The sequence below is a fragment of the Schistocerca cancellata genome, chromosome 8, assembly GCF_023864275.1.
Source record: "Schistocerca cancellata isolate TAMUIC-IGC-003103 chromosome 8, iqSchCanc2.1, whole genome shotgun sequence".
Classification (NCBI taxonomy): domain Eukaryota; kingdom Metazoa; phylum Arthropoda; class Insecta; order Orthoptera; family Acrididae; genus Schistocerca; species Schistocerca cancellata.
The window spans coordinates 75,658,896-75,684,435 of NC_064633.1; the positions used below are offsets into that span (position 1 = coordinate 75,658,896).

The following is a 25,540-nucleotide window of genomic DNA, read 5'->3' on the forward strand; positions in this document are numbered from 1 at the left end:
TCTATACTCGATGTTAACAAATTTCTCTTCTTGAGAAACGCTTTTCCTTGCGATTGCCAGTCTACATTTTATATCCTCTCTACTTCGACCATCATCAGTTATTTTTCTCCCCAAATAGCAAAACTCCTTTACTACTTTAAGTGTCTCATTTCCTAATCTAATTCCGTCAGCAACACCCGACTTAATTCGACTGCATTCCATTATCCTTGTTTGGCTTTTGTTGATGTTCATCTTATACCCTCCTTTCAAGACATTGTTCATTCCGTTCAACTGCTCTTCCAAGTCCTTTGTTGTTTCTGACAGTATTACAATGTCATCGGCGAACCACAAAGTTTTTATTTCTTTTCCATGTATTTTAATTCCTACTCTGAATTTTTCTTTTGTTACCTTTACTGCTTGCTCAATATACAGATTGAATAACATCGGGGAAAGGCTACAACCCTGTCTCACTCCCTTCCCAACCTCTGCTTCCCTTTCATGCCCCTCGACTCTTATAACTACCATCTGGGTTCTGTACAAATTGTAAATGGCATTTCACTCCCTGTATTTTACCGCTGCCACCTTCAGAATTTGAAAGAGAGTATTCCAGTCAACATTGTCAAAGCCTACAAATGCTTGAAACGTAGGTTTGCCTTTCCTTAATCTATTTTCTAAGATAAGTCTTAGGGTCAGTATTGCCTCCTGTGTTCCAACATTTCTACGGAAACCAAACTGATCTTCCTCGAGGTCGGCTTTCACCAGTTTTTCCATTCGTCTGTAAGGAATTCGTGTTAGTATTTTGCAGTCGTGGCTTATTAAATTGATAGTTCGGTAATTTTCACATCTGTCAACACCTGCTTTCTTTGGGATTGGAATTATTATATTCTTCTTGAAGTCTGTCTGTCTCATACATCTTGCTCACTATATGGTAAAGTTTTGTTAGACCTGGCTCTCCCAAGACTGTCAGTAGTTCTAACGGAATGTTGTCTATTCCCGCGCCTTGTTTCGACTCAGGTCTTTCAGTGCTCTGTCAAACTCTTCATGCAGTATTATATTTCCCATTTCATCTTCATCTACATTCTCTTCCATTTCTATGATATTGTCTTCAAGAACATCGCCCTTGTATAGACCCTATATATACTCCTTCCACCTTTCTGCTTTCCATTCTTTGCTTAGAACTGGGTATCCATCTGAGCTCTTGATATTCATGCAAGTGGTTCTCTTTTCTCCAAAAGTATCTTTAATTTTCTTGTAGGCAGTATCTATTTTACCCCTAGTGATATGTGCCTCTACATCCTTTCATTTGTCCTATAGCCGTCCCTGCTTAACCACTTTACACTTCCTGTAGATCTCATTGTTTTGGCATTTGTATTCCTTTTTGCCTGCTTCATTTACTGCATTTTTGGATTTTATCCTTTCATCAGTTAAATTCAATATCTTTTCTGTTACCTATGGACTTCTATTAGCCCTCGTCTTTTTACCTACTTGTTCCTCTGCTACCTTCACTATTTCATCTCTCAAAGATACCCATTCTTCTTCTACTGTATTTCTTTCCCCCATTCTTGTCAATCGTTCCCTAATGCTCTCCCTGAAGATCTCTACAACCTCTGGTTCTTTCAGTTTATCCGGGTCCCATCTTCTGAAATTCCCACATTTTTACAGTTTCTTCAGTCTTAATCTACAGTTCATAACCAGTAGTGTGTGGTCCGAGTCCACATCTGCCCCTGGAAATGTCTTACAATTTAAAACCTGGTTCCTGAATCTCTGTCTTACAATTATATAATCTATCTGAGACCTTCCAGTATCTCCAGGCTTGTTCCATGTGTACAACCTTCTTTCATGATTTTTGAACTAAGTGTTAGCTATGATTAAGTTATGCTCTATGCAAAATTCTGCCAGGCGGCTTCCTCTTTCATTCCTTACTCCCATTCCATATTCACCTACTATGTTTCCTTCCCTTCCTTTTCCTACTATTGAATTCCAGTCACCCATGACTATTAAATTTTTGTCTCCCTTCACTAGCTGAATAATTTTTTTTATCCCATCATATATTTCATCAATCTCTTCGTCATCTGTGGAGCTAGTTGGCATATAAACTTGTACTACTGTAGTAGGCGTGGGCTTCGTGTCTGTCTTGGCCACAATAATGCGTTCACTGTGCTGTTTGTAGTAGCTTACCCACATTCCTATTTTCCTATTCATTATTGAACCTACTCTTGCATTACCCCTATTTGATTTCGTATTTATAACCCTTTATTCACCTGACCAGAGGTCTTGTTCCTCCTGCTGCCGACTTCCACTAATTCCCACCATATCTAACTTTAACCTATCCATTTCCCGTTTTTCGAACCTACCTGCCTGATTAAGGGATCCTATTCCACGCTCCGATCCATAGAACGCCAGTTTTCTTTCTCCTGATAACAACATCCTCCTGAGTAGTCCCCGCCCGGAGATCTGAATGGGGAACTATTTTACCTCTGGAATATTTTAACCAAGAGGACGCCATCATCATTCAACCATACAGTAAAGCTGCATGCCCTTGGGAAAAATTATGGCTATAGTTTCCCCTTGCTTTCAACCGTTCGCAGTACCAGCACGTAATACCGCTTTGGTTAGTGTTACAAGGCCAGATCAGTCAATCATCCAGACTGTTGCCCCTGCAACTACTGAAAAGGCTGCTGCCCCTCTTGAGGAACCACACATTTGTCTGGCCTCTCAACAGATATCCCTTTGTTTTGGTTGCACCTATGGTATGGCCATCTGTATCGTTGACGCATGCAAGCGTCCCCACCAACAGCAAGGTCCATGGTTCAAGGGTGGGGGTGGGGGTGGGGGTCCAAACCGTAACACATTAAAATGATATGATTTCCCATCAAATAGAAACGCTGTAGTACACTTCTTTGAGTCAAGATGCAACCAAATTTGCCAATACCCAGCAGTCAGGTCCATTGTGCTAAAATACTGTGATTTTTCAAATTTGGACAGTAATTCCTCGATATTAATTGGTCTGTCTTGTTCTGTCTCTATGTGTTATTCAAATTGTGTGCATCTAGCACTAACCGCACATCCCCTGTAGCCTTTTTTTACCACTACTAAAGGGTTATTCATAACACTTATACTATGGGCTATTATTTTGCTGTCATGCATTTTATCTATTTCTTCTTTAACCGCCTCTCTCAAACTCACTGGTATTGGTTATGGTTTACAGAAAAATGGAGTTTTATCTTTGATCGTAAATTTACATACGTAGTCACTAATACTACACGGACTATCAGAAAATAACATTTCGTATTCCAGTAGAATTTTAGCTAAATCCAATTTCTGGTTGTTGGTTAAAATTGAGGATTCACTTACTTTATTTTGTATGTCAGCTCGGTGCAATGCATGACTTACGTTTTCAATCTCTGGTGACAATTGTGCTGTCACTGTTAGTCATAAACGCTGATTCTCAGTTATTTGTTTACTATTATAGAGGTTAGTGACAAACTTTACACAATATTTATCGTCATCTAGTCCAAAATAAAGACAATTGTCCTCAAAATTCAATTTGACGTTAAACTCTGATAGTCAGTCTAGGCCAAACAACACATCCCTCTTGATATTTTCCACTACTAAAAGTGTCTGACGAAGTGGGACAGTCCCAATGATGCAGTTTACCTGGGTTTCATGATTTACAACCTTACTTTTGGTCCCAATAATACCTACTACGTACACTCCTGTTACCGGTAATAGCGGTAACTTATGTTTAGATCCTAATGTATTAAAGAAATAATTAGAAATAAGTGACACTTCACTACCAGAATCAGTAAATATGTTAACTTTGAAATCTTCTACCCTTCCAACTATAATTGGTTGTGGATTAACGGTAGTTAAGCTAGGTTCTACTAGCAGCAACCATTCTTGGGTCAGTACTTTATGCGTAAAGCTAACATATTTATTGTGGGCTAGGCCTCCTAATATATTTCTACGATTTGGGCCCCGGCCCTGGATCCAGATCGCATAACGTTTTCCTCATTGTTTGTAAGTACCGGCCGGTTGCCAAATCGGGAGATTGCGTTTTCATTTTGTACTCCACTGCTACTAGGTGCAAATTCCTGCAACATTACTGGGCGATGTACGTTCTCATTTCGGTCTTTATTCAAGGCATCCAATGTGTCTACAAAGGATAACAATTCTTCTACTGTCGTCTACCCACTACATAATATATCCTTCCTAGCATAGATAGGTAACCATCTTATTAAGATTCTAAGCCCTCTTCATCCATTGGTTTATCCAAGTACTTTGCTCATGTCAGATGCCAGTCAAAATATCTTCTCCTTAAACTTTTTCTAGAAGTCGGTCCAAGACGAAAACTTCTCAGTGTTCACAGTGCCCCATTCTGAAGCTTCCCCTAAAAGGTACACTACTGTGAATTCTATCTTTTTTTAGTCTTCCCAGTTTTTTTGGCAAGGCTTGGTTATATCGTTTCAGAAAATATGTTGGGTGTACGTCCCCGTCTGGCATAAATTTTGGAAACTGCCTGGATAGTCCTGAATTTACTCCCCATTGTAGGTCGGTTATTGCCTCACTGGTTAACACCACGTTAGAAGAAGTCACTTTTTTGTTTACCTTGTCCTGGAAAAGTTTGAATTCTTTCCATAAACTGTCTATGCCTTTTTTCGTATCATTAAGTTCCAAAGTTAAATCTGAGGAAATGTTGTTAGGGGTTACCCTCTCGGCCACTTTTCTGTCTATTAACTCTTCTACTTGTTCCTCCAGATTGCATATATTTAAGGTAGCGGATGTCGCTAGTTTCTCTTTAAAATCCCTTTCCATAGTATCAACTTGAGTGTTGACGCCTGCAATTTGTGATTGGACAAAAGGAATTAGCTTATCTTGTGTCTCAATACTATCCTTCAGGGTGTGCAACCTCTGCTTTACAGCATCGTAGTTAACATTGCATACCCTTTGAAATGATCCTAATTTTTCAGCAAGTTCCTTTTCTACATAATTACATTTATCTTCAATGTCAAATTCTAATTTTTTAGTTAAATCTTGAAGTTGCTCATCCTTTATCTGGTTAAATTCAATAAATAGTTGATTAACGTGAGTATTCAAAGAACTAGTGAGTCCACTCTTTAAATCTAACTTCAGATTTTCTACCTTATTATTAAGAGGGTCAAATTCAGTCTTTATTAAAACTATATTTGCTGCTTGACTATTCATGGTTTCATGTTGATTACTTAAAATTTCACTCTGAGCATCTAATTTACTATTTAATTGGGTATTCACTGAATCTAACTTAAGGCTTAAATTCGCAATCAGTTCATCTCTCAATGAAGCGTTTTGAGCATTCAGTTCATCTCCAAACGAAGCATTTTGAGCATTTAATTTTTCACTTAAAGTTACACTTTGTGCTTCTAGTTTTTCACTTCAAATGGCACTTATTAACTTTACTAACTCCGTCCAGTCTGACACTCCCCTGTCGACTTCCCCAGCCCTGGCTGGCTCTGAAGTTGTTCCACATTGTTGTTCCTGATCCATAGTTTTATTGATCTTAGATCTAATGATCATCTAAAGAAAATTCACCACTGAATACAATAACTATAACAACAGTTTAACGTGCAATCGTCCCCTCAACTCTATCAAAAAATTGTTGTTTTTTCACTCACCCAGCATAGAGTTCAAGCTGCATTGGTACGAAGATGTACAATCAGCGCAGGTGGACAGCACTGGCACCGGCAGCGCCGGATATTGGTTTCAGCATCGTCATCAGCGAGTGGACACGGAGTCAGCACTGGTGAGCAGCAGCTGGTGCAGTCGGCATCGGTGGCTGGTTACGGCGACGGCTGCGGCGTGATGTATGTGTGTGAAGACTGCTTACTCTCCACACCCGACCTTGTTAGTCAAAAAGTTGAGGTCATCTCTCCAGTTCTCTCCACTATTACTTTCTCATGTCTTTTACAGCATTGCACTCGCAACTTTCTTCCATTTGTTCATTGGACTCTGCACGATTACTAGAAACAGTTCTTGTATGTTGTTAGACTTGGCTGCTATGGCAGCACCTAATATCTTCTTTCCATTTCTGTCTTTAAATTCCAGTTTTCTTTGGGTCCTGTCACGTAGGTCGCCACGTTCTAACAGTCTTCGGAGGACAGGAGAGACAGTGTGGTACTGGGGTGCAAGACTCGCACGTCTCTCGCAGTTGACTTACATATTGTGTGCAGCAAATCTTCTTCTCGGGTCAGACGGCTGTGTCAATCTTCTCAAACTCTTCTTCTTTGAAGACTCTAGCTGGTTAAGGGAATTTCAAACTAGACCTTTTTTTCCACTCTTGAAATGATTCTGTACTCTCAGGATACTTTTGTTCAACTTTGTTATACTTTCATCTCCTCAATAAAACAACTTCACAAGCATTCAACTCTCGCGAGTCAACTCCGTCTTGGACCTTTAGATACTAACAGATACAATTATAATGTGTTTGGTTTAATAACCGCTATAAAACCAGTTCTTGCTTCTCACAAGTCCAACATCTGAAAGTCAAATGTAAGTGTCTTTAGTTCAATACATAATTCATTTCTTCACAACAATACAGTCATTACACTGTCAAGGAATAGAGTGTGCTTGCTCTTGTACTGGACATGCAGCTTCTTAGGCGTGTGCTGCAAACACTTGTGTGTGCCGATCGACCGTCACTATTGCCATATTCTACCGATACATGTCCATCCTGCACACACAGAAACCGGTGGCAAGGTAGACACATCTCCACTCTGTCACCCTCGTACTTAAAACATAGGGTGTTCGAGACAGTGGAAGGCCAAGTTTCTCTAGAATTTACACTGAAATTCTCGAGGCACTACAAAGTGATAGGGACAGAGTGGCCAGAAATTGTTGGGTGGAGGGTGTGGAAACAGTAGCTTACCACAGGTTGAGACCGGGATGATTACGGGAGTGGAGAATGTGTTGTGAGGATATATTTCATGTGCGCAGTTCAGAAAAGCTGATGGTGGAGGGAAGGATCCATATGGCCCATGTTGTGAAGCAGTCCTTGAAATCAGGCATGTTATGTTCAGCTGTATGTTGTGCAACAGGGGGTTCCACTTTGCTGCTGGCCACAGTTTGGCAGCGGCCATTCATCCTGGTGGATAGCTGATTGGCATATACCAATATAAAAAGCTGAGGAGTGATTGCAGCAAAGCTAGTACACAACATGGATGCTTTCACAGGTGGCCTGGTCTCTGAGGGTGTAGGATAAGCCTTTGATAGGACTAGAATAGGAAGTTCTGCATCGGTGGATTGGGTGGGTCTGCGCCATTGTAGTATGCTGTTCGTTTTCAATACATTGACAAACACCTTACACATATTGTAAGTTAACAACATACTGCCTCAGCTTGGTACCATATGTCTTAACACAAGAAGTTGACATGTAACAGTAATTTTTCAGAAAAAAAATAAACCAACAAGTCCACTGAAGATAGTGCATAAAGTCCTGAAACGTGTTTGGGTGAAATGAAAATATAAACTAGTGTCTTGCATAAGGTGAAATTCTTCTGCAGTCTTTTCGTCAAAAGCGTGGCCATAAGAAGTTTTGTGGAGGCGTTCGTAGCGACAAACACTTCGCTGTAGAAACGGCTTCCAAAGTCACCGCCACACTTTTAATAGCGGGCCGACCGGTCCGCTGGAACAGTGAACAGAAAGATGAAAACCCAAACACTCTGATTAAATAAAAGTCGGTACTTATCTTTATTAACGAAGATACAGAAACACAGTAGTGAGCTCCGTGTCTACAGAAATCTGTCCTGTTCGAGTCGGAGCGGCTAGGTCAGCGTCGGCTGACGACAAACAACAACTCTGCTGCGATGAACACACAACTGACTAGCAAGTACACAAATCGGTGGCGAGTATACAACTGAGCGGCGAATACAGAACTGTCCTAGCGCTCGCGACTCCAGCGCTTAAGAAGCCAGCAGCCAGCGGTGGCGCGCGCAGACTTGCGGCGATTTCCTGTATCGCTGGCGCTGCTTATGCGGACGGCGTCCGGACTTTGATGCTGCCAACCTTTTGGCAACGGGCTCGGTTGGCATTACTGGCTAGGATATAACAAGAAGACCTGCAACATCCAAAAGATGACTAAAAACCATAAAGAACTGTGCAGTTCTTTTTTGTATTTTTCATGATAAATAACTCCATTTTGTTTGTACTTGACAAATCCTTTATTTGGATAAAATCATACACATGACCCTGGTTAGAACTAATACTGAGGGCAGTAGGGACCACCAAAGAAATCAGACATTCCAAAAAAAAAAAAAATTAATCAACATTTAAATGGCCCATACAGATGTGAAAATCGGTGTCATACCTTGATTGTGTACCGTACTAGAAAGTGGTACCAGTTATTTAAAAAATCCAGAAAATTGATCAGGTTGCATTTGAGATCCTGTGTGGGTGAGGTATGAAAAGGTTCTCTGAGTCAATCCCTACACACTGGTAAATGGGGCCTAACTGAAAAATCTTGAATGTAACAGCAAATAAGGAGATATTGCCAGCCTAATGTGACCTATGAACCAACTGTGAATGACTAGATGTGTGATGTGGATGTAAGAAATGAAGACATAACAACCATAAGATGCCAATTTATGAACCTCAAAAGTAGCTTACCATACAAGTGCCCAGTCCGCCGCATGTTGTGGATGCTCAGCAAGACCGGTCAACAGACTGCCGCATGAACTGCAGTGAGACACCTGTGTACACATACATCAAAGATAAGCTGCCACCAGAACTAATACTGAGGGCAGTAGGGACCACCAAAGAAATCATAGCTAGTAACATGATTGCACCCCTATGTTTTCTCATAAATGCCACCACTGTGAACAAAAACCACCTTACTTATGCATGGCATTATCTAAGATATGCCTGGTAACAACAAAAATTAGACATGCAGTGCATAATGCAATTGTCAAGAAATAAAAATGTCAATAAAATTGTCAATAAGTGAAATTAATAAAACCATAGTACAAAATATAAAATGAATAAAATAATTCTTTGAATGTCCTCAAGGTGCTTAGTTATTTTAAAAGGTAAGAATTCCAGACAGCAAGCAATACTCAGCGATCAATAACTTTGTTGCATCTCACTGTGCAGTCCTCGTGTAAAAGCCAAAGTTCTGTATGTAGTCATTCTATCTTATGAACCTTGACTGGTGTCACTTTTGCTGGTATGTATGAGCTTATCATTTATTTTTGCACATACTGTAATGTCACCCTGGCCATCAGTTACTATGTACAGCTACTAATATTTGATACTAGTGGCTGCTAAGAGTTTGAAAAAAATAATGAGACATGATGGCAAAAGGCTTCTGGTCAAGGAAGTAATCCTCTGCCTCAGAGGATGTTGATGGCTCTCAGATTGTTGATGGAGTGGCAGACAGAGATTGCAAGTTCCTGCCCAACATTCTTCTACAGAAACTGCTCTAGGGCAAGGTTGCAGAAGAGGATAGAAAGTACTGAATTAAAGGCAGAGTCAGTGTATCCATAGAAAATGCAGTGGTGATTAACTCCTTTTTTTGCAGTATAATCCAAAGTGTATCTGATTTCATGCTTTTGTTTGGGTCTGTACAGGGTGGGTTTTCAGAAGTAGGATGAACGAAGATGACAATCTGAAAATGTGAACATATAATGTTAGAAATTATAGATGTCATGGAGAAACTGGTATGATAGTGAAATATTTACTAAGACATCAGAGAAGGGTTAATTTGTTATTGGAAACAGTAGAAATGGGGGAGAAGGCGGGAGTGCTGCAGTAGCAAACAGATTACAATTTTGTAACAGAAAGTGTGCTACTGAATAGTAACCATGACTTAAGAGTGGCCAAATGCAATTAAAATATTCATTGTCTGGCCAAATAGTGTCTTTCTTTCTGATCATCTCCAGACACGAAAGTCATGCTCCTCTCCTCACTTAATTGTTTACTGTAGAGGAAGTAACCATCACACCAGCTTCCAGTTCATTGGAAGTTGTAGACTGAACAAGATTCTGATTGTATCTGATTTATTAAGTCACTCTCATATTCCAGCAACATGGAGTGACAATAATTTTCATCTGAACATAATGCAAAAGTTGATTGAGCTACAATGATGTGGAATTCTGTGAACTTTCTCAAGATAACACCACACTAAGCCTTCCAACAGAATCTACATCTATACCATCTTCAAGCCACCGTATTGCTTGTGGTGTAGGGTGTTTCTGGTCCCGCCATCATTTCTTCCTATCTGCATTCTGATATTGAGTTGCAGGAACAAGTTAGTGTCTTTGACACCCATCATGATGAGATTACAGGAAAAGTTTCCATGTTGCTGTGCATCCTGATGATGTACGTTAAGTATTGACGTACTGCATATTCAGTCTATAGATGACATATTTTGTGGAGAGCTTATAGTTTGTGAGTGTGGCCAGGTTCATTGAAATAAGAGATAAGTATATGTCTATTGCAAGGAGATACATGTACTCATTTTTTTGATCAAATCCATTTTCTGTTGTTTAGGGTCATAAATGTAGGCACATATGGGATTTCACAGTCCATACATTGTTTTTAGTATATTTTGCATATAATATACTAGTCTGATAGGACTTCCTGCTTAATCGCTTAAGAACGATGCAGAAGCTTCCCAATTGTTTATTTGTAATCTATAAAGATACTGTCATGCCTAAACAGCACTGATCTTACCTGTTTGTGGAAAAAATATACTGCAATTTTTCCTTATCTTTCATTTAATCATTCATTCACACGTGGTGCCCAGCAAGTCCCATCATGAAGGAGAGCACTCAACTTTCAAAAAGTTTATTAAAAACAAATTGTGACTAGTGCTATTCTACCAACATTGTTAAACATGGTAATCACTTCTAGATTCCTATTTTTTATTTTATTTTTGTATGTTAGGAGAAGAACGGGTACTTTTGAGAGAAGCCATTGCTGCTCCTGTATGCTACTCTGCTGCTGTTGTCAGAGATCATTGTAGTTCTCTATACATCGGAAAACTTAAAAACCTGTTTAAAGTGAACTTTAGTGTTAGTTGGAGTTCAAATATTCTGATATTTCCTACACTTACCCCATCCTGTTCCCTAATTCTTAACGCTTTTCCTATTATCCTGTTCTGTCCATCAGATCCTTTTCCACACTGATTCTACATAGAATCTCTTCATTCCATATCTTACCAATTCACTTAATTTTCAGCATACTCTAACATCTAAACCGAAATGCTTTGACTCTTTTCTGTTCCACTTTTCCCCCAGTCCACAATTCACTTCTGCATTGTGCTTTGCTCCAGATGTACTTTCTCAAGAATTTCTTCCTCAAATTAAGACCTATATTTGATACTAGTAGACTTCTTTTAGTGAAGAATTAGTTCGTTGCCTTTCCTAGTCTGTTTACTATAACCTCCATGTTATTTTATATTTTGCTTCCAAAGTAATAGAAATCCATCATTTAGTCTATTATGTCGCTCTCAATTCTGATTTCAAGTTTATCGTTATTGTTATTTCCACTACTCTTCATTACTTTCTTCTTTCTTTTGTTTACTCTGTCTATACTTGAACTTTTCTTTTATTTCTGTCATAGCTTCTTTGATGTACAGTTTGAACAGTAACAGAGAAAGACTGCACCTCTGCCTTACACCCCTTTTTTTACTGAGCCCTTGTCTCTATGGTCTTCTGTTCTTATTGCATCCTCTTTATTCTTATATATATATTGTATGTAATCAATTTTTATCTCTAAATTATCCTTATTTTTCTGAAAATTTCAAATATCTAACTCCATTGCTTCTTCTAGGTCAATAAATCTTAAGTAGGTATCTTGATTTTTCAAATCTAGCATCAGAACTCCCTCCCTGGCGTGTTTACCTTATTCTTGTCAGCAACTTTGATGCATCAGCTATTAAGTTGATACGTCTCCAGCCTCATAGATTCTATATGCTAACTAAAACAGTCATTTGTTTGCCACATCTCTCAATAATTTTAGATATTGTAAAGGAAAGTCATCTATGCATTTTCCTTTATTTGATTGCAGACCTTAGAAAGCGCTTTCAAACTGTGGCTAATAGTGAATCCTCTACATCTTCCAAATCAACACCTATTTCTGCTCCTATCTTGAAAGTAGACTGTTCCTCCCCTTCATAAATTCTCCAATGTATTTTTTCCATTTTGCTGTCTTCTCTGTGTTCAGCAGTGGGATTTCTTTTGCACCTTTAATGTTGACAGATTTTCTTGTAATTTCATAGAAAGTTGCTTTGACTGATCTATGTACTGGGTCTGCACTTCCAGTGACCCTTTTTTTCCCCATTGTCTTCACATTTTTGCTCCAGCCGCTTCACTTTTCCTGTTAATTTCATTCCTAAGTGTCTTATATTGCACTATTCCTTTTTACCCTGAACATTTTTGTATTTCCTACTTTTACCAATAAAGTGAAGTGTCTCTTCCATCATCAAATTTTTCGTTTCAGTTATCTACATCTACATCTACATGATTACTCTGCAATTCATATTTAAGTGCTTGGCAGAGGGTTCATCGAACCACAATCATACTATCTCTCTACCATTCCACTCCCGAACAGCGCGCGGGAAAAACGAACACCTAAGCCTTTTTGTTCGAACTCTGATTTCTCTTATTTTATTTTGATGATCATTCCTACCTATGTAGGTTGGCCTCAACAAAATATTTTTGCATTCGGAAGAGAAAGTGGGTAACTGAAGTTTCGTAAATAGATATTGCCGCGACGAAAAACATCTTTGCTTTAACGACTTCCATCCCAACTCGCGTATCATATCTGCCACACTCTCTCCCCTATTACGTGATAATACAAAACGAGCTGCCCTTTTTTGCACCCTTTCGATGTCCTACGTCAATCCCACCTGGTAAGGATCTCACACTGCGCAGCAATATTCTAACAGAGGACGAACGAGTGTAGTGTATCTTGTACCCATATTTGACTGTTCAGCGTTTGTGGGTGCCCATTTTAATGATACCCATTCCACTTCACCAGGGCCACTTTGCTGTATTCATTACTGTAGTTTATACAGCTTCAGAGAACTTCAAACATATCTCATATTCCTTAGTACTTACTGTCCTACTGACTTATGCATTGCTTCTTCTTACCAGTTCTCTTACTCCTCAGCGTACTCTTTATTATTACAAAAGTGTGATCTGTGTCTATATCAGCTTCTCAGTATACCTTACTAGCTAATATCGTATACCTTATTCCGTATACTTGAATATCTTATTTTTGAATCTCTTTCTCACTATGATACAATCCTGTTGATATATTCCCATGTCTCCAGGCCTTGTCCAAGGATACCTCCTTTTCTTGTGTACATTAAAGAATGTATTTGCTTTTCTTAATTTTAAAAATGATGTGAACAAGAAACCAGTTTCACTGTGAACAATATTTTCAGTTCTCTCTGGCGAGATGGACTACGATATTGCACAGACAGATGAAGAGGTGAATGGACCGAAGAACAAAAAATATGTTCATCATCCCAACAAAGATGTTAATACAGCTCTCAACATACTGATGGTAATTGCAGCTTCAGTTGTTGTAGGACTTGCTGTAGGACATTACCTTGGTAAGATACCATACGTTATAATCAGCTGTACGTGTTGTCCTCTTTGTGTCTTTTTTTCTGCCATCATGGTTATATGGGTTATGGCAGTTAATAACATCTTTTATGACTGTAATAAAAGTATTATTTAGACCAAATGTGATTTGCTTTATTTTAAAGCATTTTCAGTGGTCATTTGCTAGAATCAAACAGTTCTGAAGCCTTAACTTACTATTATTGTTATGTATAGTTTTTTTGTTACAGAATTCCTAACATTCTTCTGCACATGTATGGTCGATTTTTGCGCACAGCACTTCCACTGATGACAAATATATTAATATTTTTATGTTGTGCAAGTCCACTGCCATCAGCTTAAATAGCACTTGGTTACTAGTGTTTGTATTTTCATTTATTATGTGTTTTGTAAGTTCTCTTATACGGTTCAAAAATGTTTCTTGCTACTGAATCTGACTATTTTCATGTTTGTTTTTGTTGTGGTAGGGCAGTGGGTATTTTCTTGGAAGTGTTCTGCAAATGTTGAATGCTGTAACCTGCTGGTTACTACACCTTCTGCTAACAGCAGATGTAAGTGGGGCCACTGCGGCAAGATTAGTGTGTACTGAAATTCAAACTGTGTGCCCGCAACTACCTGAGATGGTCACCAGGAGCAGCCTGGTCACCAACTGCCATTATCAGATGCTTTGTGCACGTGCAGCACTACACTATTGACACATGACATGGATAGTGTCTTTATAAAGGCATGAACGGGCCTCCATGCCCTCGGTTGGTAAATGGGTTTGAGACATGTAGACTACTTCTATTGTACTCTTTTTGATGCCATTCCATGACCCAATAAATTGTATCTCTTTTACAACTGTGTATTTCCTTGTGTTCCTAATCAGAACACAAATGGCAACATCGAGGGTCAAATTTTTGTGTGTTTCGGATTCTGTGGTTTTTCTGGCATTCAGCTCCTCCATGGAGGCTTTATCCCCATAACTTCTGCAACAACAGCAGGTGCATACGGCTATGTTGGAATGTTTGTTCGCCACGTTTACCCAGGCTCGGGCACCTACCATAGTTCGTCCCCCGTGATGAATTCCCGCTGGGACATGTATGAGAAGAGACATTGTCAACATTTCATGGCATTCCAGGTGGTCAACACAGAGGTCGATAAGGCTCTTTTTTAATGGTGCATACCTTGTGTGCCAGTTAGCTTCTCTGCAGAAACAAGCATCACTTTCTTTTGACGATATGCATAGTTTGCTGTCTTCCTTTGACCAGAAGTGTATGCAAGTGGTTGCTGCATGTGTTGAATTCTACCAGTGTCATAAACAGCCACAGCAATCATACTGAGCTTGGACGGCCAAGCTTCACAGCCTCACTCATTAAGTGTTGGTTCGTCCCGGATATCTTATGCCGACAACATTGTCAGAGACAGTCATTTGTTTGGTCCCAAATAAGGAGTTAAATCAATGTGCTCTTCAGCTTGAAGATGGTACATTAGAGGAGATTTTGATGGCATTGTTGACAGTGTGCAGCCCTGGTGCATGGAGCCTGGCTCACTGGGGGAAGAGGAGGGAGCCGCAATACAAAGAAGCCAACTGGGCTGACGTAGTAAAACATGTTATAAGCAGCAGGGAAAATGAACAACACTTCCTTCATGCTCCTTTTCTTTTGCACAGTACCAGCAGGCGGCCTGCCCCAAGCAGTGGGCTTCTTAAATGTAAAAGAAAGGGCACGTGGCAGGGGTATTTCGATCTCCATCCCAACCTTCCACCCCAGGAGTCATTACGGGAATCAGTGAATGATGATATTCATGCCGTTTCATCATTGTTTATTATTGTCTGCAAGCCAGAACAAACTTTTCATTGAAGTGCGGGTGATAGCTAAACCATTAATCCTACAAGTTGACACGGTGGCCGCTGTGTTGCCACTCAACACATAGATGTAAGACAGGCTTGGGTTCCCACTGTTGGCACACATTGAATGTTGATTGGTAAGCTATAGCAAACAGCAGATTGCTGTTCCTGGTGAATTTACAGCCAAAACAGTTTACAAGTCAGTTGCATTACGTACTTGTTGGTTAACAATGCAAATACTGAAAATCTGTTTGAGTTAGATGCCTTTGCTACTTTTGGTTTTTCTATTGCAGATGCAGTGTACCTGGTGTCAGGCCAATTAACGTGTAACAAATTGGATATTTCGTGTTCTGAGCTTTTGGTTCTCTTTGCCCCAGGGTTAGGTTTTGCAAACAATTGCACGGGACCCCTCAGCCTCAAACCCTCTGTCTGCCCTCCCTTTTTTTGGATGTAGCTGGTGCCAGTAGCTTCATGTGACCAGGTTAAGATGGAGCTGGATTGCTTAACATCATTGGGAATGATCAGACCAATTTCCTCAAGTCAGTGGGTTATGCTCTTAGTGATCGTATAGAAGCCGTCCAGTTGGCTTTGGCTCTGTGGTGACTTCAAGGTCACTGTTAATGCACAGTCAGTTGTAGATAGACCTTTGCAAAGTGGGCGGGGGGGTCAGTTCTTTTCAAAAATCAGTTTGAGTGGAGCCTACCTTCAGATTCTGTTGGATGAATCATCAAAACAGTTGCTTGTCATTAATATGCCTTTTGGCCACTGTGAGTATCAACAGCTTATGTTTGGAGTTGCTAGTGCACCTGCCATCTTTCAACATCTTTTAGAAATTTTATGACTGTTGTTCCTCATCACCTTAACTCTCTTGATAATATTGTCATGACAGGTGCTATCATGGAGGGTCACCTATGTAACCTCCATTCTTTGTTACTATTTTGCAGACCACATTCCTTAAATGTAACCTAGCTAAATCCAACTTCTCCAAACCTTCCAGTGTTTATTTGGGCCATGTAATTCCCCAGCAGGATGTGTGGCACTTGGAAGAATATGTTGCTGCCATTATGGCTATGAGAACTTCAGGTACTCCTTGGCAAAGTGGGGTACTGTCACAAGCTCATTTGCGGAGTGGGTACTATCACCCAGCCCTTGCATCTGTTGCTTTGTGAAAGTGCTCCATTTGTTTGGTCTGCAGTCTGTTAGCATGCTTTTGTGCAGCTTAGTCTTCACTAAGTGCCGTGTTTGGTCATATTTCAACCCGGCAAGCATCCAGTCCTGGTGATAGTTGTGTTCCAGTATGTCCTGCTACATCACCATTCAGATGGCTCCGAACAGCCCATTGCCTTTGTGTCAGAAACACTCAACTCGGCTCAGCAACATTATTTTTTGATGGAGAAAGATACTTTTACTATTGTCTGGACCTTAAAAAATTCATGTGTGCGAAACTTCATTTTATTTCTAACCACAAGCCCTTACTTTCACTGTTTAGACCACCAGTGCCTTACCGGACAAAGCCACTCATTGTCTACAGCATTGGGCTCTGTTCTTGTCCTGGTACAATTATGAGATCCATTGTCATCCCGTGTCTCAATTATGCGAATGCTGGTTCTTTTTCCCAACTCATGTGACTCCTTGTTCAAGCAGGAGGAACTACTTTGTTTCCAACTGGATATGGAGGCAATGCACACAGTCGATGGCTTTCTCTTTATCAGTTCTGGTATTACCTCTGCTTTGGCAGTGGATCCAGTGCTCCAGCATGTCGTATGCACGATACAAGATGGATGGCCCAATTTATGCTGGGCTGGGCAGATCTGCTTCAGAATTTTTATGTGATCAGCCATTGCCTCTCCTTCTTGAATGTGTTATTCACCTGTCGATGGAAGGGTTTACTCCCCATGTTGTGGTTCATGCAGCTCAGAGATGGGAGGCTCCTCGCTTATTACGTCAGGATGACTGGGGAATCTTTCACACAAAATTGTTGACACACGGTGATGTGTCATCGATCAGGAGGAGGAATGCCTTGTTGTGGCCTGCCCAAGTGTTGGGGTCGGGAAGCAGCACTACACACTATTTTTTCACCATGGCTGACCCCTATGTAGCCCCTCAAATATCTCCACTCATATGATTCTCTCTATTTATTATATTTTCAGCCACTTTAATTCTATTTAGTTAAATAAATTCTTTTTTTCCTTTAAACCTAATCTTATTAAAAAATCAGAAAAAAGAACAATTGAGATAAAAAAATCTAATCTGAAAATAATAACAAATTTATTCTCAACATTTGACCCATCTACTAACATCTTTAGCTTATCGTTAAATTGAACTAGAACATTTCTAGGACTATTATTAATCCCATCAATATTTTGACTTACACCATCACGAATTTATATTATCTGAAATAAACTAAACTTAACCTTACATAATGAATTTAAAACATTATTAGGACCAAAATCATTTAATGGAACAACATTCATCTTTATTTCAGTTTTCGTTATAATATTATTCAATAATTTCACAGGATTATTCCCTTATATTTTTACTAGAACAAGACATTTAGCATTAAGATTTGCAATCGCTTTACCTATATGATTAAGATTTATACTGTTTGGATGAATCAGTTACACTAATCATATATTTACACACCTTGTTCCTCAAGGAACCCCCTTGCACTAATATCATTTATAGTACTGATTGAAACAATTAGGAATGTTATCCGACCAGGTACACTAGCACTACGACTACCAGCAAATATAATTGCTGGACACCTATTATTAACCTTATTAGGAAATACAGGGCCATCTATAGCAATAAATTTATTTCATTTCATTCCTAATTATTGGAGAAATACTTCTATTTATTCTAGAATCAGCAGTAGCTTTAATTCATGTTTTCTCAATTTTAAGAATTTTATAATCTAGAGAAGTTACTGAACTGATGTTAACAACTCCCTCAAACCACCCCTGCCACTTAGTAGGTTACAGACCTTGACCATTAACAGGAGCAATTGGAGCAATAGCTCTATATCAGGATTAGCAAAATGATTTCACCTATTCAATATTAACCAATTCATAATTGGATTTGGAATTACATTATTAACTATAAATTAAGGATTACGTACAGGATTTGTATTCATTGGATTACGATGAGGAATAATTTTATTTATTGCATCAGAAGTTTTATTCTTTGTATCATTCTTCTGAGCTTTCTTTAGCAGAAGACGGGCACCAGCAATTGAATGAGGAATACTATGATCCCAAATAGGAATTCAACCTTTTTATCCTATACAAATTCCATTACTTAATACAGCTGTTCTTTAAGCCTCAGGGGTAACCGTAGCATGAGCACACCACAGTCTTATAGAATCTATTCATACTCGAGCACTACGAGATTTATTCTTCGCAGTACTATTAGGACCATATTTCACAACCCTTCTCATCGAAAGAAAATCTTGAGTAAAAATTATTATCCCCAGATGTTGAATAATAAAATAGATGAAAAGAATAAGAAGCAGAAGAATAAGTCCACATTGATTCTGCTGGTCCTTCTTTAGAAATTTTTGGGTTATTAGTAATTGATGCTTTGTCTTGTTTTCTGTATGTCACTCTGCGGTGGCAGATGCGAAAGTCAAGGCCCTTTAGAAGATATTCTCCATAGAAGACATGCCTTGCACCTTGGTTTTGGACAGTGTTTCTCAGTTTGTGGTGCAGTCTTTTAAGGTTTTTGTACACAGTGGTATTTGCCATTTCCATGTGAAGACAAATGACAAATTGGAATACCTTGTCCAAACGTCTGAAATGAAGTTGCACAATTATGTGGAAGATTTCCTGGCTGAGTAGGCTCTCACATTTTTTTATTTTTTTAATTTTTATTTTTTTTTATGCTCTTACAGAATGACAGCAATTGCGACCTAGAGTCCCACTGAGTTCGTACACCACTGTCAGCTGGATTCCACCTGTCATCCACAGCCAGCACAGTTGCCATATCTTTATGGTTTGCAGTGAAGATCAAGTCAAAGTATGCCACCAGAATCAGCTGTGTTCTAGGATGAGCACAGGCCCCCCTCCTCAAGCTGTGGGCGCACCTCATTCTTTATCGGCCCCAGCTGTTCCAGGGGCTGAGCAGGCCAATAGTCAGGGTTTCATCAGCACTGATGGCAAGTATGCTTTCTGCGGCAGGTGCTGACACCTCCCACTGCACTGAGTTGGCGCTGCCTTCAGTGGTGACAGAAGCCAGGCCTCTATCAATAGTGCCTCTCCTTTCCATTCCGCCATCATCGCTGTCCATTCTGGTGCTCCTTGTTGTGGCTCCAAGATCTAAACTCCCCCCCCCCCCCTTCCCCCTCCCCCCTCCCCCCTCCACTGTCGCCAGTCCTGGGGTCTGCGGGTGGTGGCGTGCCTTTCCTCCACTCAATTTTGTCTGTATGCATTATTCTGCACAGATCAGGAACTTCTCATGCCTTTGACGACCATCCCCAGCACCGCCATGGATGAGTCTTTGTGCACAGTGCACAGCATCATGGATGGCGACACCTGCTCCCCCATTGTCTCTTCCACCCACCCACACACACACACACACACACACACACACACACACACACACACACACAAGGAAGGAGGAGTGTAGTAACCTGCTGTTTACTGCACCTACCACCCACAGTGAACAAAGACAGGCTACTTTGGCAAATGTACTGCACATCACTGTCAAACAGCGTGCCTGCAAATACCCGAGGCCACCATGAGGGGCAGCCAGGTCAGTGACTGTCATCACCAGTTCCACTGCGCACGTGCAGCACTACACGAACGACACTTTGCATTTTTGTTGATGTCACTCTGTGATCCACTAAATTGTTTCTCTTTTACAGCTGTGTGTTTCTTTATGTTCCTACATAGAAGATTAAATGGTTGGTGCCATATTTCCATGTTTTTCCATGTTCTTGCTTCAAATGTTCTATTGGTCTGCCCTAAATATAGATCAACACAACCATTACACTGGAGTTGGTACATGCCAGATTTTTTAATATCAGTCAGTTATCTCCCTTCTTTATGATCCTAGCAAACAAAATTGTAAGAAAAACCATATTGTTACATTCACCACTGAACATACATTAAAATAAAGCAAAATACATTCAGTCTTAATATGACTTTTATGACACTCAAAAAAGAAGGTATTAGCCTATGTGACCAATATGAAGTCGCCTGGCAAAGACAAATAATTTTGACTGTTGGAAATATCAGTTTCAACTTTCTTCTCTTTCATGCATGTAATATATCTTATGTATTTATCTTACACCAGTGTCCGCCCCTGGTAGCTGAGTGGTCAGCATGACGGAATGTCATACCTAGCACCAGACGATTAGTCTACCCGACACGGCATTTTCCATCCTGCACCAGTACCTTTCCCATTTTTTTCCTACAATTGACAAATTCATTTCATAACCTATTCTTGTTTCTCAACTTTCTTTAGGAGTTGCATCTACCATATATTATGTTACTGTTGAGATACAAGTAAGTGATGTGAAATGTGAAATATGACACTGCCCACACACAAATATCACAGATGGCTCAATTTAACTTACCTGTCTCGTACCGGTGAAATTTGACTGGTTTCTTGCTGCTTCAGAATGTTTATGCTCATTGCCAGTCTCAGCTTTGTAACAGTATTGAATGCCATAGCAGTAAGTAGCCACTGTGTATCTTGTGTGGATTTGTGTGCAGTATTGTTCATAGTGACTGATAATATTATTTACAAAAATAAGCAAAGTGTCTATACCTGGTCCTTCTAGCAACTTGCTATCAACTTTCATGCCACTCTGAGCTGTATTCATCTATTAGATTTTCGTTTTTTCTGAAAGCTAAAAGCTGGCTGCTCTGTGAGAGGGAGGTGGGATTGACCCAACAGCCAATGCACCATGAGCCGATCACATGCTTTCACACCAAGCATCCTCTGTTCTAGGGCCAAGTTTAAGTGCGCAATCTGTACAGCAGTTGTAGGTGTCAGGTATACAACTAATTTTGTGTTTGTTAAAATTGTTGTTGTTGTTGTGGCCTTTAGTCTGAAGACTGGTTCTTTTTAGCTGTCGGTGCTAGTCTATCCTGTACAAGCTTTTTCATTGCTGTATAATTATTGCAACCTATATCAGTTCAACCATGCATACTGTATTTAAGCCTTGGTCTCTGTCTACATTTTGTACACCCTCCCCCCCCTCCCACACACACACACACACACTTCCTTTCATAGTCAAATAGACAATTCCTTGATGCCTGAGGATGTGTCCTATCAAATGATACCATCTTTTAGTCAACTTGTGTTATGAATTTCTTTTTGTCCCGAATTTGAATCAGTACCTTGTCATTTCTTAATCGATATACCCATCAAATCTTGAACATTTTCCCATAGCACCATATTTCAAAAGATTCTGTTCTCTTCTTGCAGTTAGTTGGCATATAAACTTGTACTGTGGTGGGTATTAGCTTTGTGTCTGTCTTGACTGCAATAATGTGTTCACTGTGCTTTTCATAGTAGCTTACCCACATTTCTATATTCTTATTCATGATTGGGCCTACTATTGTATTACCTCTATTTGATTTTGTTTTGATAGCTCTGTATGTACCTGACAAGGGGCCTGGTTCTTCTTGCCACTCCAATTCACTAATTCCCATTATATCTAACTTCAACCTATCCACTTCCCTTTTTAAATTCTCTAACCTATTTACCCAATAAAGGTATCTAACATTTCACACTTCAGCCTGTAGAAAGCCTAATTTGTTTTTAAAATGACTGAATCGAAATTAAGAAAATAGCTTGTTTTTTACAGGTTAAATATCATAATGGGTTCTAAAACTTCATGATAGGATGTTTATCACTGTGCTTGCCAGTTACTAAAATATGAAATTAATATAGAATTGTGTAAATAATTAACAACAGAGTTATGGTTGCCATCAGATAGAATCATGGGGAATGCCACACATATACTTCAGAGTCACACAAGTCGTGCCAGTTTTGTAGGAATACAACAGACATTTTTTGCAGACGTGGCTAACAGTTAATATTACAGCATTGTGAGGATAGGGGGGGGGGGGGGGGGGGAGCGGAGGCAATGGAAGATGGGAGCAATAATTGCATGCATGAAAATGTTACTATTGTGATGTGTTGCCACACTATGACTGCCTTGAGTAAACTCATTATGCTAACCCAAGTTTAAGAAATTGTCCCAGAAATCCAAAGTACCTTGTTAAGTTTTATCGCTCATAGTATTGTCAGGATGCATAGCTCATCTCACTATGTCTTTGAAACAAAATACTATCATTTTTGTTCCAGGTACCAATCTTTTTGTTGTTACTATTCATCCAGTAGTGCTTCTCAAGATCTTTTTCCTTTCATTTCATCTCTATCTTGTTCTTTGATTGTATGTCATCTTTTTCTGTAAAATTTCATGTGTTCCATTTGTATTGTACCTCCATATCGCTCATAGTATTGTCAGGATGCATAGCTCATCTCACTATGTCTTTGAAACAAAATACTATCATTTTTGTTCCAGGTACCAATCTTTTTGTTGTTACTATTCATCCAGTAGTGCTTCTCAAGATCTTTTTCCTTTCATTTCATCTCTATCTTGTTCTTTGATTGTATATCATCTTTTTCTGTAAAATTTCATGTGTTCCATTTGTATCGTACCTCCATATTTGAAATTATACGCCAGTATTCGCCATTGATTTGACTTCATTGAGCGCACACACACACACACACACACACGCACGCACACACACACACACACACACACACACACACACACACACAGAGAGAGAGAGAGAGAGAGAGAGAGAGAGAGAGAGAGAGAGAGAGAATATTGTTCTTGATGTGTGAATAAAATAATTTTATTTAGAGTCCATTTCATTTAAATGATACTTGAATATCTGTTTCCACAATTCTATGTGTAGAAGATGTCATAGCTTTGCATAACACAGATTAGATTGTTTCACATTTGATCCATAATTTTTCTCAACAACCTCGGCCGCAAATCAGCCCTACACATGTATATGCGTGCCTGACATTAATATCACTGCTGATGTACAACACATTACAGTTTAGTTCACTTTTAATTGGTCTAGTTGTAAGTACTCAGACCAGAAACATTGACATTATTGTATCTAATTGCTGCCATACATTTCCCACAAGTAATACAATGACTAAGTTTTAGTTATTTGTCCTAATGTTTTACTCTCTGCACTTGCGTTAAAAGTCTGCAGTCACGTACCAGTATCTTTCACTTTTTTCTTTCAGTAATTAGGTAATGATTTTTTTTCCCATTGAGGATGATTCATCGAATTGAGAAACGAGTGATTTCATGTCAAATCGAGTCAAGTGTCATATCACTATTTCAAACGTTGCTGAAAAAATACACTCCTGGAAATGGAAAAAAGAACACATTGACACCGGTGTGTCAGACCCACTATACTTGCTCCGGACACTGCGAGAGGGCTGTACAAGCAATGATCACACGCACGGCACAGCGGACACACCAGGAACCGCGGTGTTGGCCGTCGAATGGCGCTAGATGCACAGCATTTGTGCACCGCCGCCGTCAGTGTCAGCCAGTTTGCCGTGGCATACGGAGCTCCATCGCAGTCTTTAACACTGGTAGCATGCCGCGACAGCGTGGACATGAACCGTATGTGCAGTTGACGGACTTTGAGCGAGGGCGTATAGTGGGCATGCGGGAGGCCGGGTGGACGTACCGCCGAATTGCTCAACATGTGGGGCGTGAGGTCTCCGCAGTACATCGATGTTGTCGCCAGTGGTCGGTGGAAGGTGCACGTGCCCGTCGACCTGGGACCGGACCGCAGCGATGCACGGATGCACGCCAAGACCGTAGGATCCTACGCAGTGCCGTAGGGGACCGCACCGCCACTTCCCAGCAAATTAGGGACACTGTTGCTCCTGGGGTATCGGCGAGGACCATTCGCAACCGTCTCCATGAAGCTGGGCTACGGTCCCGCACATCGTTAGTCCGTCTTCCGCTCACGCCCCAACATCGTGCAGCCCGCCTCCAGTGGTGTCGCAACAGGCGTGAATGGAGGGACGAATGGAGACGTGTCGTCTTCAGCGATGAGAGTCGCTTCTGCCTTGGTGCCAATGATGGTCGTATGCGTGTTCGGCGCCGTGCACGTGAGCGCCACAATCAGGACTGCATACGACCGAGGCACACAGGGCCAACACCCAGCATCATGGTGTGGGGAGCGATCTCCTACACTGGCCGTACACCACTGGTGATCGTCGAGGGGACACTGAATAGTGCACGGTACATCCAAACCGTCATCGAACCCATCGTTCTACCATTCCTAGACCGGCAAGGGAACTTGCTGTTCCAACAGGACAATGCACGTCCGCATGTATCCCGTGCCACCCAACGTGCTCTAGAAGGTGTAAGTCAACTACCCTGGCCAGCAAGATCTCCGGATCTGTCCCCCATTGAGCATGTTTGGGACTGGATGAAGCGTCGTCTCACGCGGTCTGCACGTCCAGCACGAACGCTGGTCCAACTGAGGCGCCAGGTGGAAATGGCATTGCAAGCCGTTCCACAGGGCTACATCCAGCATCTCTACGATCGTCTCCATGGGAGAATAGCAGCCTGCATTGCTGCGAAAGGTGGATATACACTGTACTAGTGCCGACATTGTGCATGCTCTGTTGCCTGTGTCTATGTGCCTGTGGTTCTGTAAGTGTGATCATGTGATGTATCTGACCCCAGGAATGTGTCAATAATGTTTCCCCTGCCTGGGACAATGAATTCACGGTGTTCTTATTTCAATTTCCAGGAGTGTATGTACCGAAGTTCCACGTGATACCTCTCCAAAACGACAATTTTTTAGTTTTTCTGATGATTTGTTAAAATGTTACGACATCTCTAAATGAGAGTATTTGTGGAAATGTAACAAAAAGGAAAATTGAAAAATTGTAATAAAGAAACCAGTTTTTTAAAATAAACTGCGATAATTTGTAACTTTTTTGTGAATTTCAAAATTATATTTTGAAAATATGAATAGTCACAGGATGTTAACTGTCTTGCGAAATGATATAGTGGAAGAACTGTAAACTGTCAGTTATGACATTAATGCATGAAATGCTTAAACTG

At 40.3% G+C, this 25,540-nt stretch overlaps 1 protein-coding gene across 2 annotated transcripts in view; it reads left to right on the top strand.

The window, feature by feature from the left end:
• Positions 1 to 25,540, top strand: part of LOC126094916 (uncharacterized) — a 46,652-nt gene that overhangs the window by 15,307 nt on the left and 5,805 nt on the right. For both annotated transcript variants that reach the window (XM_049909561.1, XM_049909560.1), the window contains one exon: positions 13,400 to 13,570. In XM_049909561.1, coding sequence (XP_049765518.1) covers positions 13,400 to 13,570 — 171 coding nt within the window. The remainder of the gene's footprint in view (positions 1 to 13,399; positions 13,571 to 25,540) is intronic.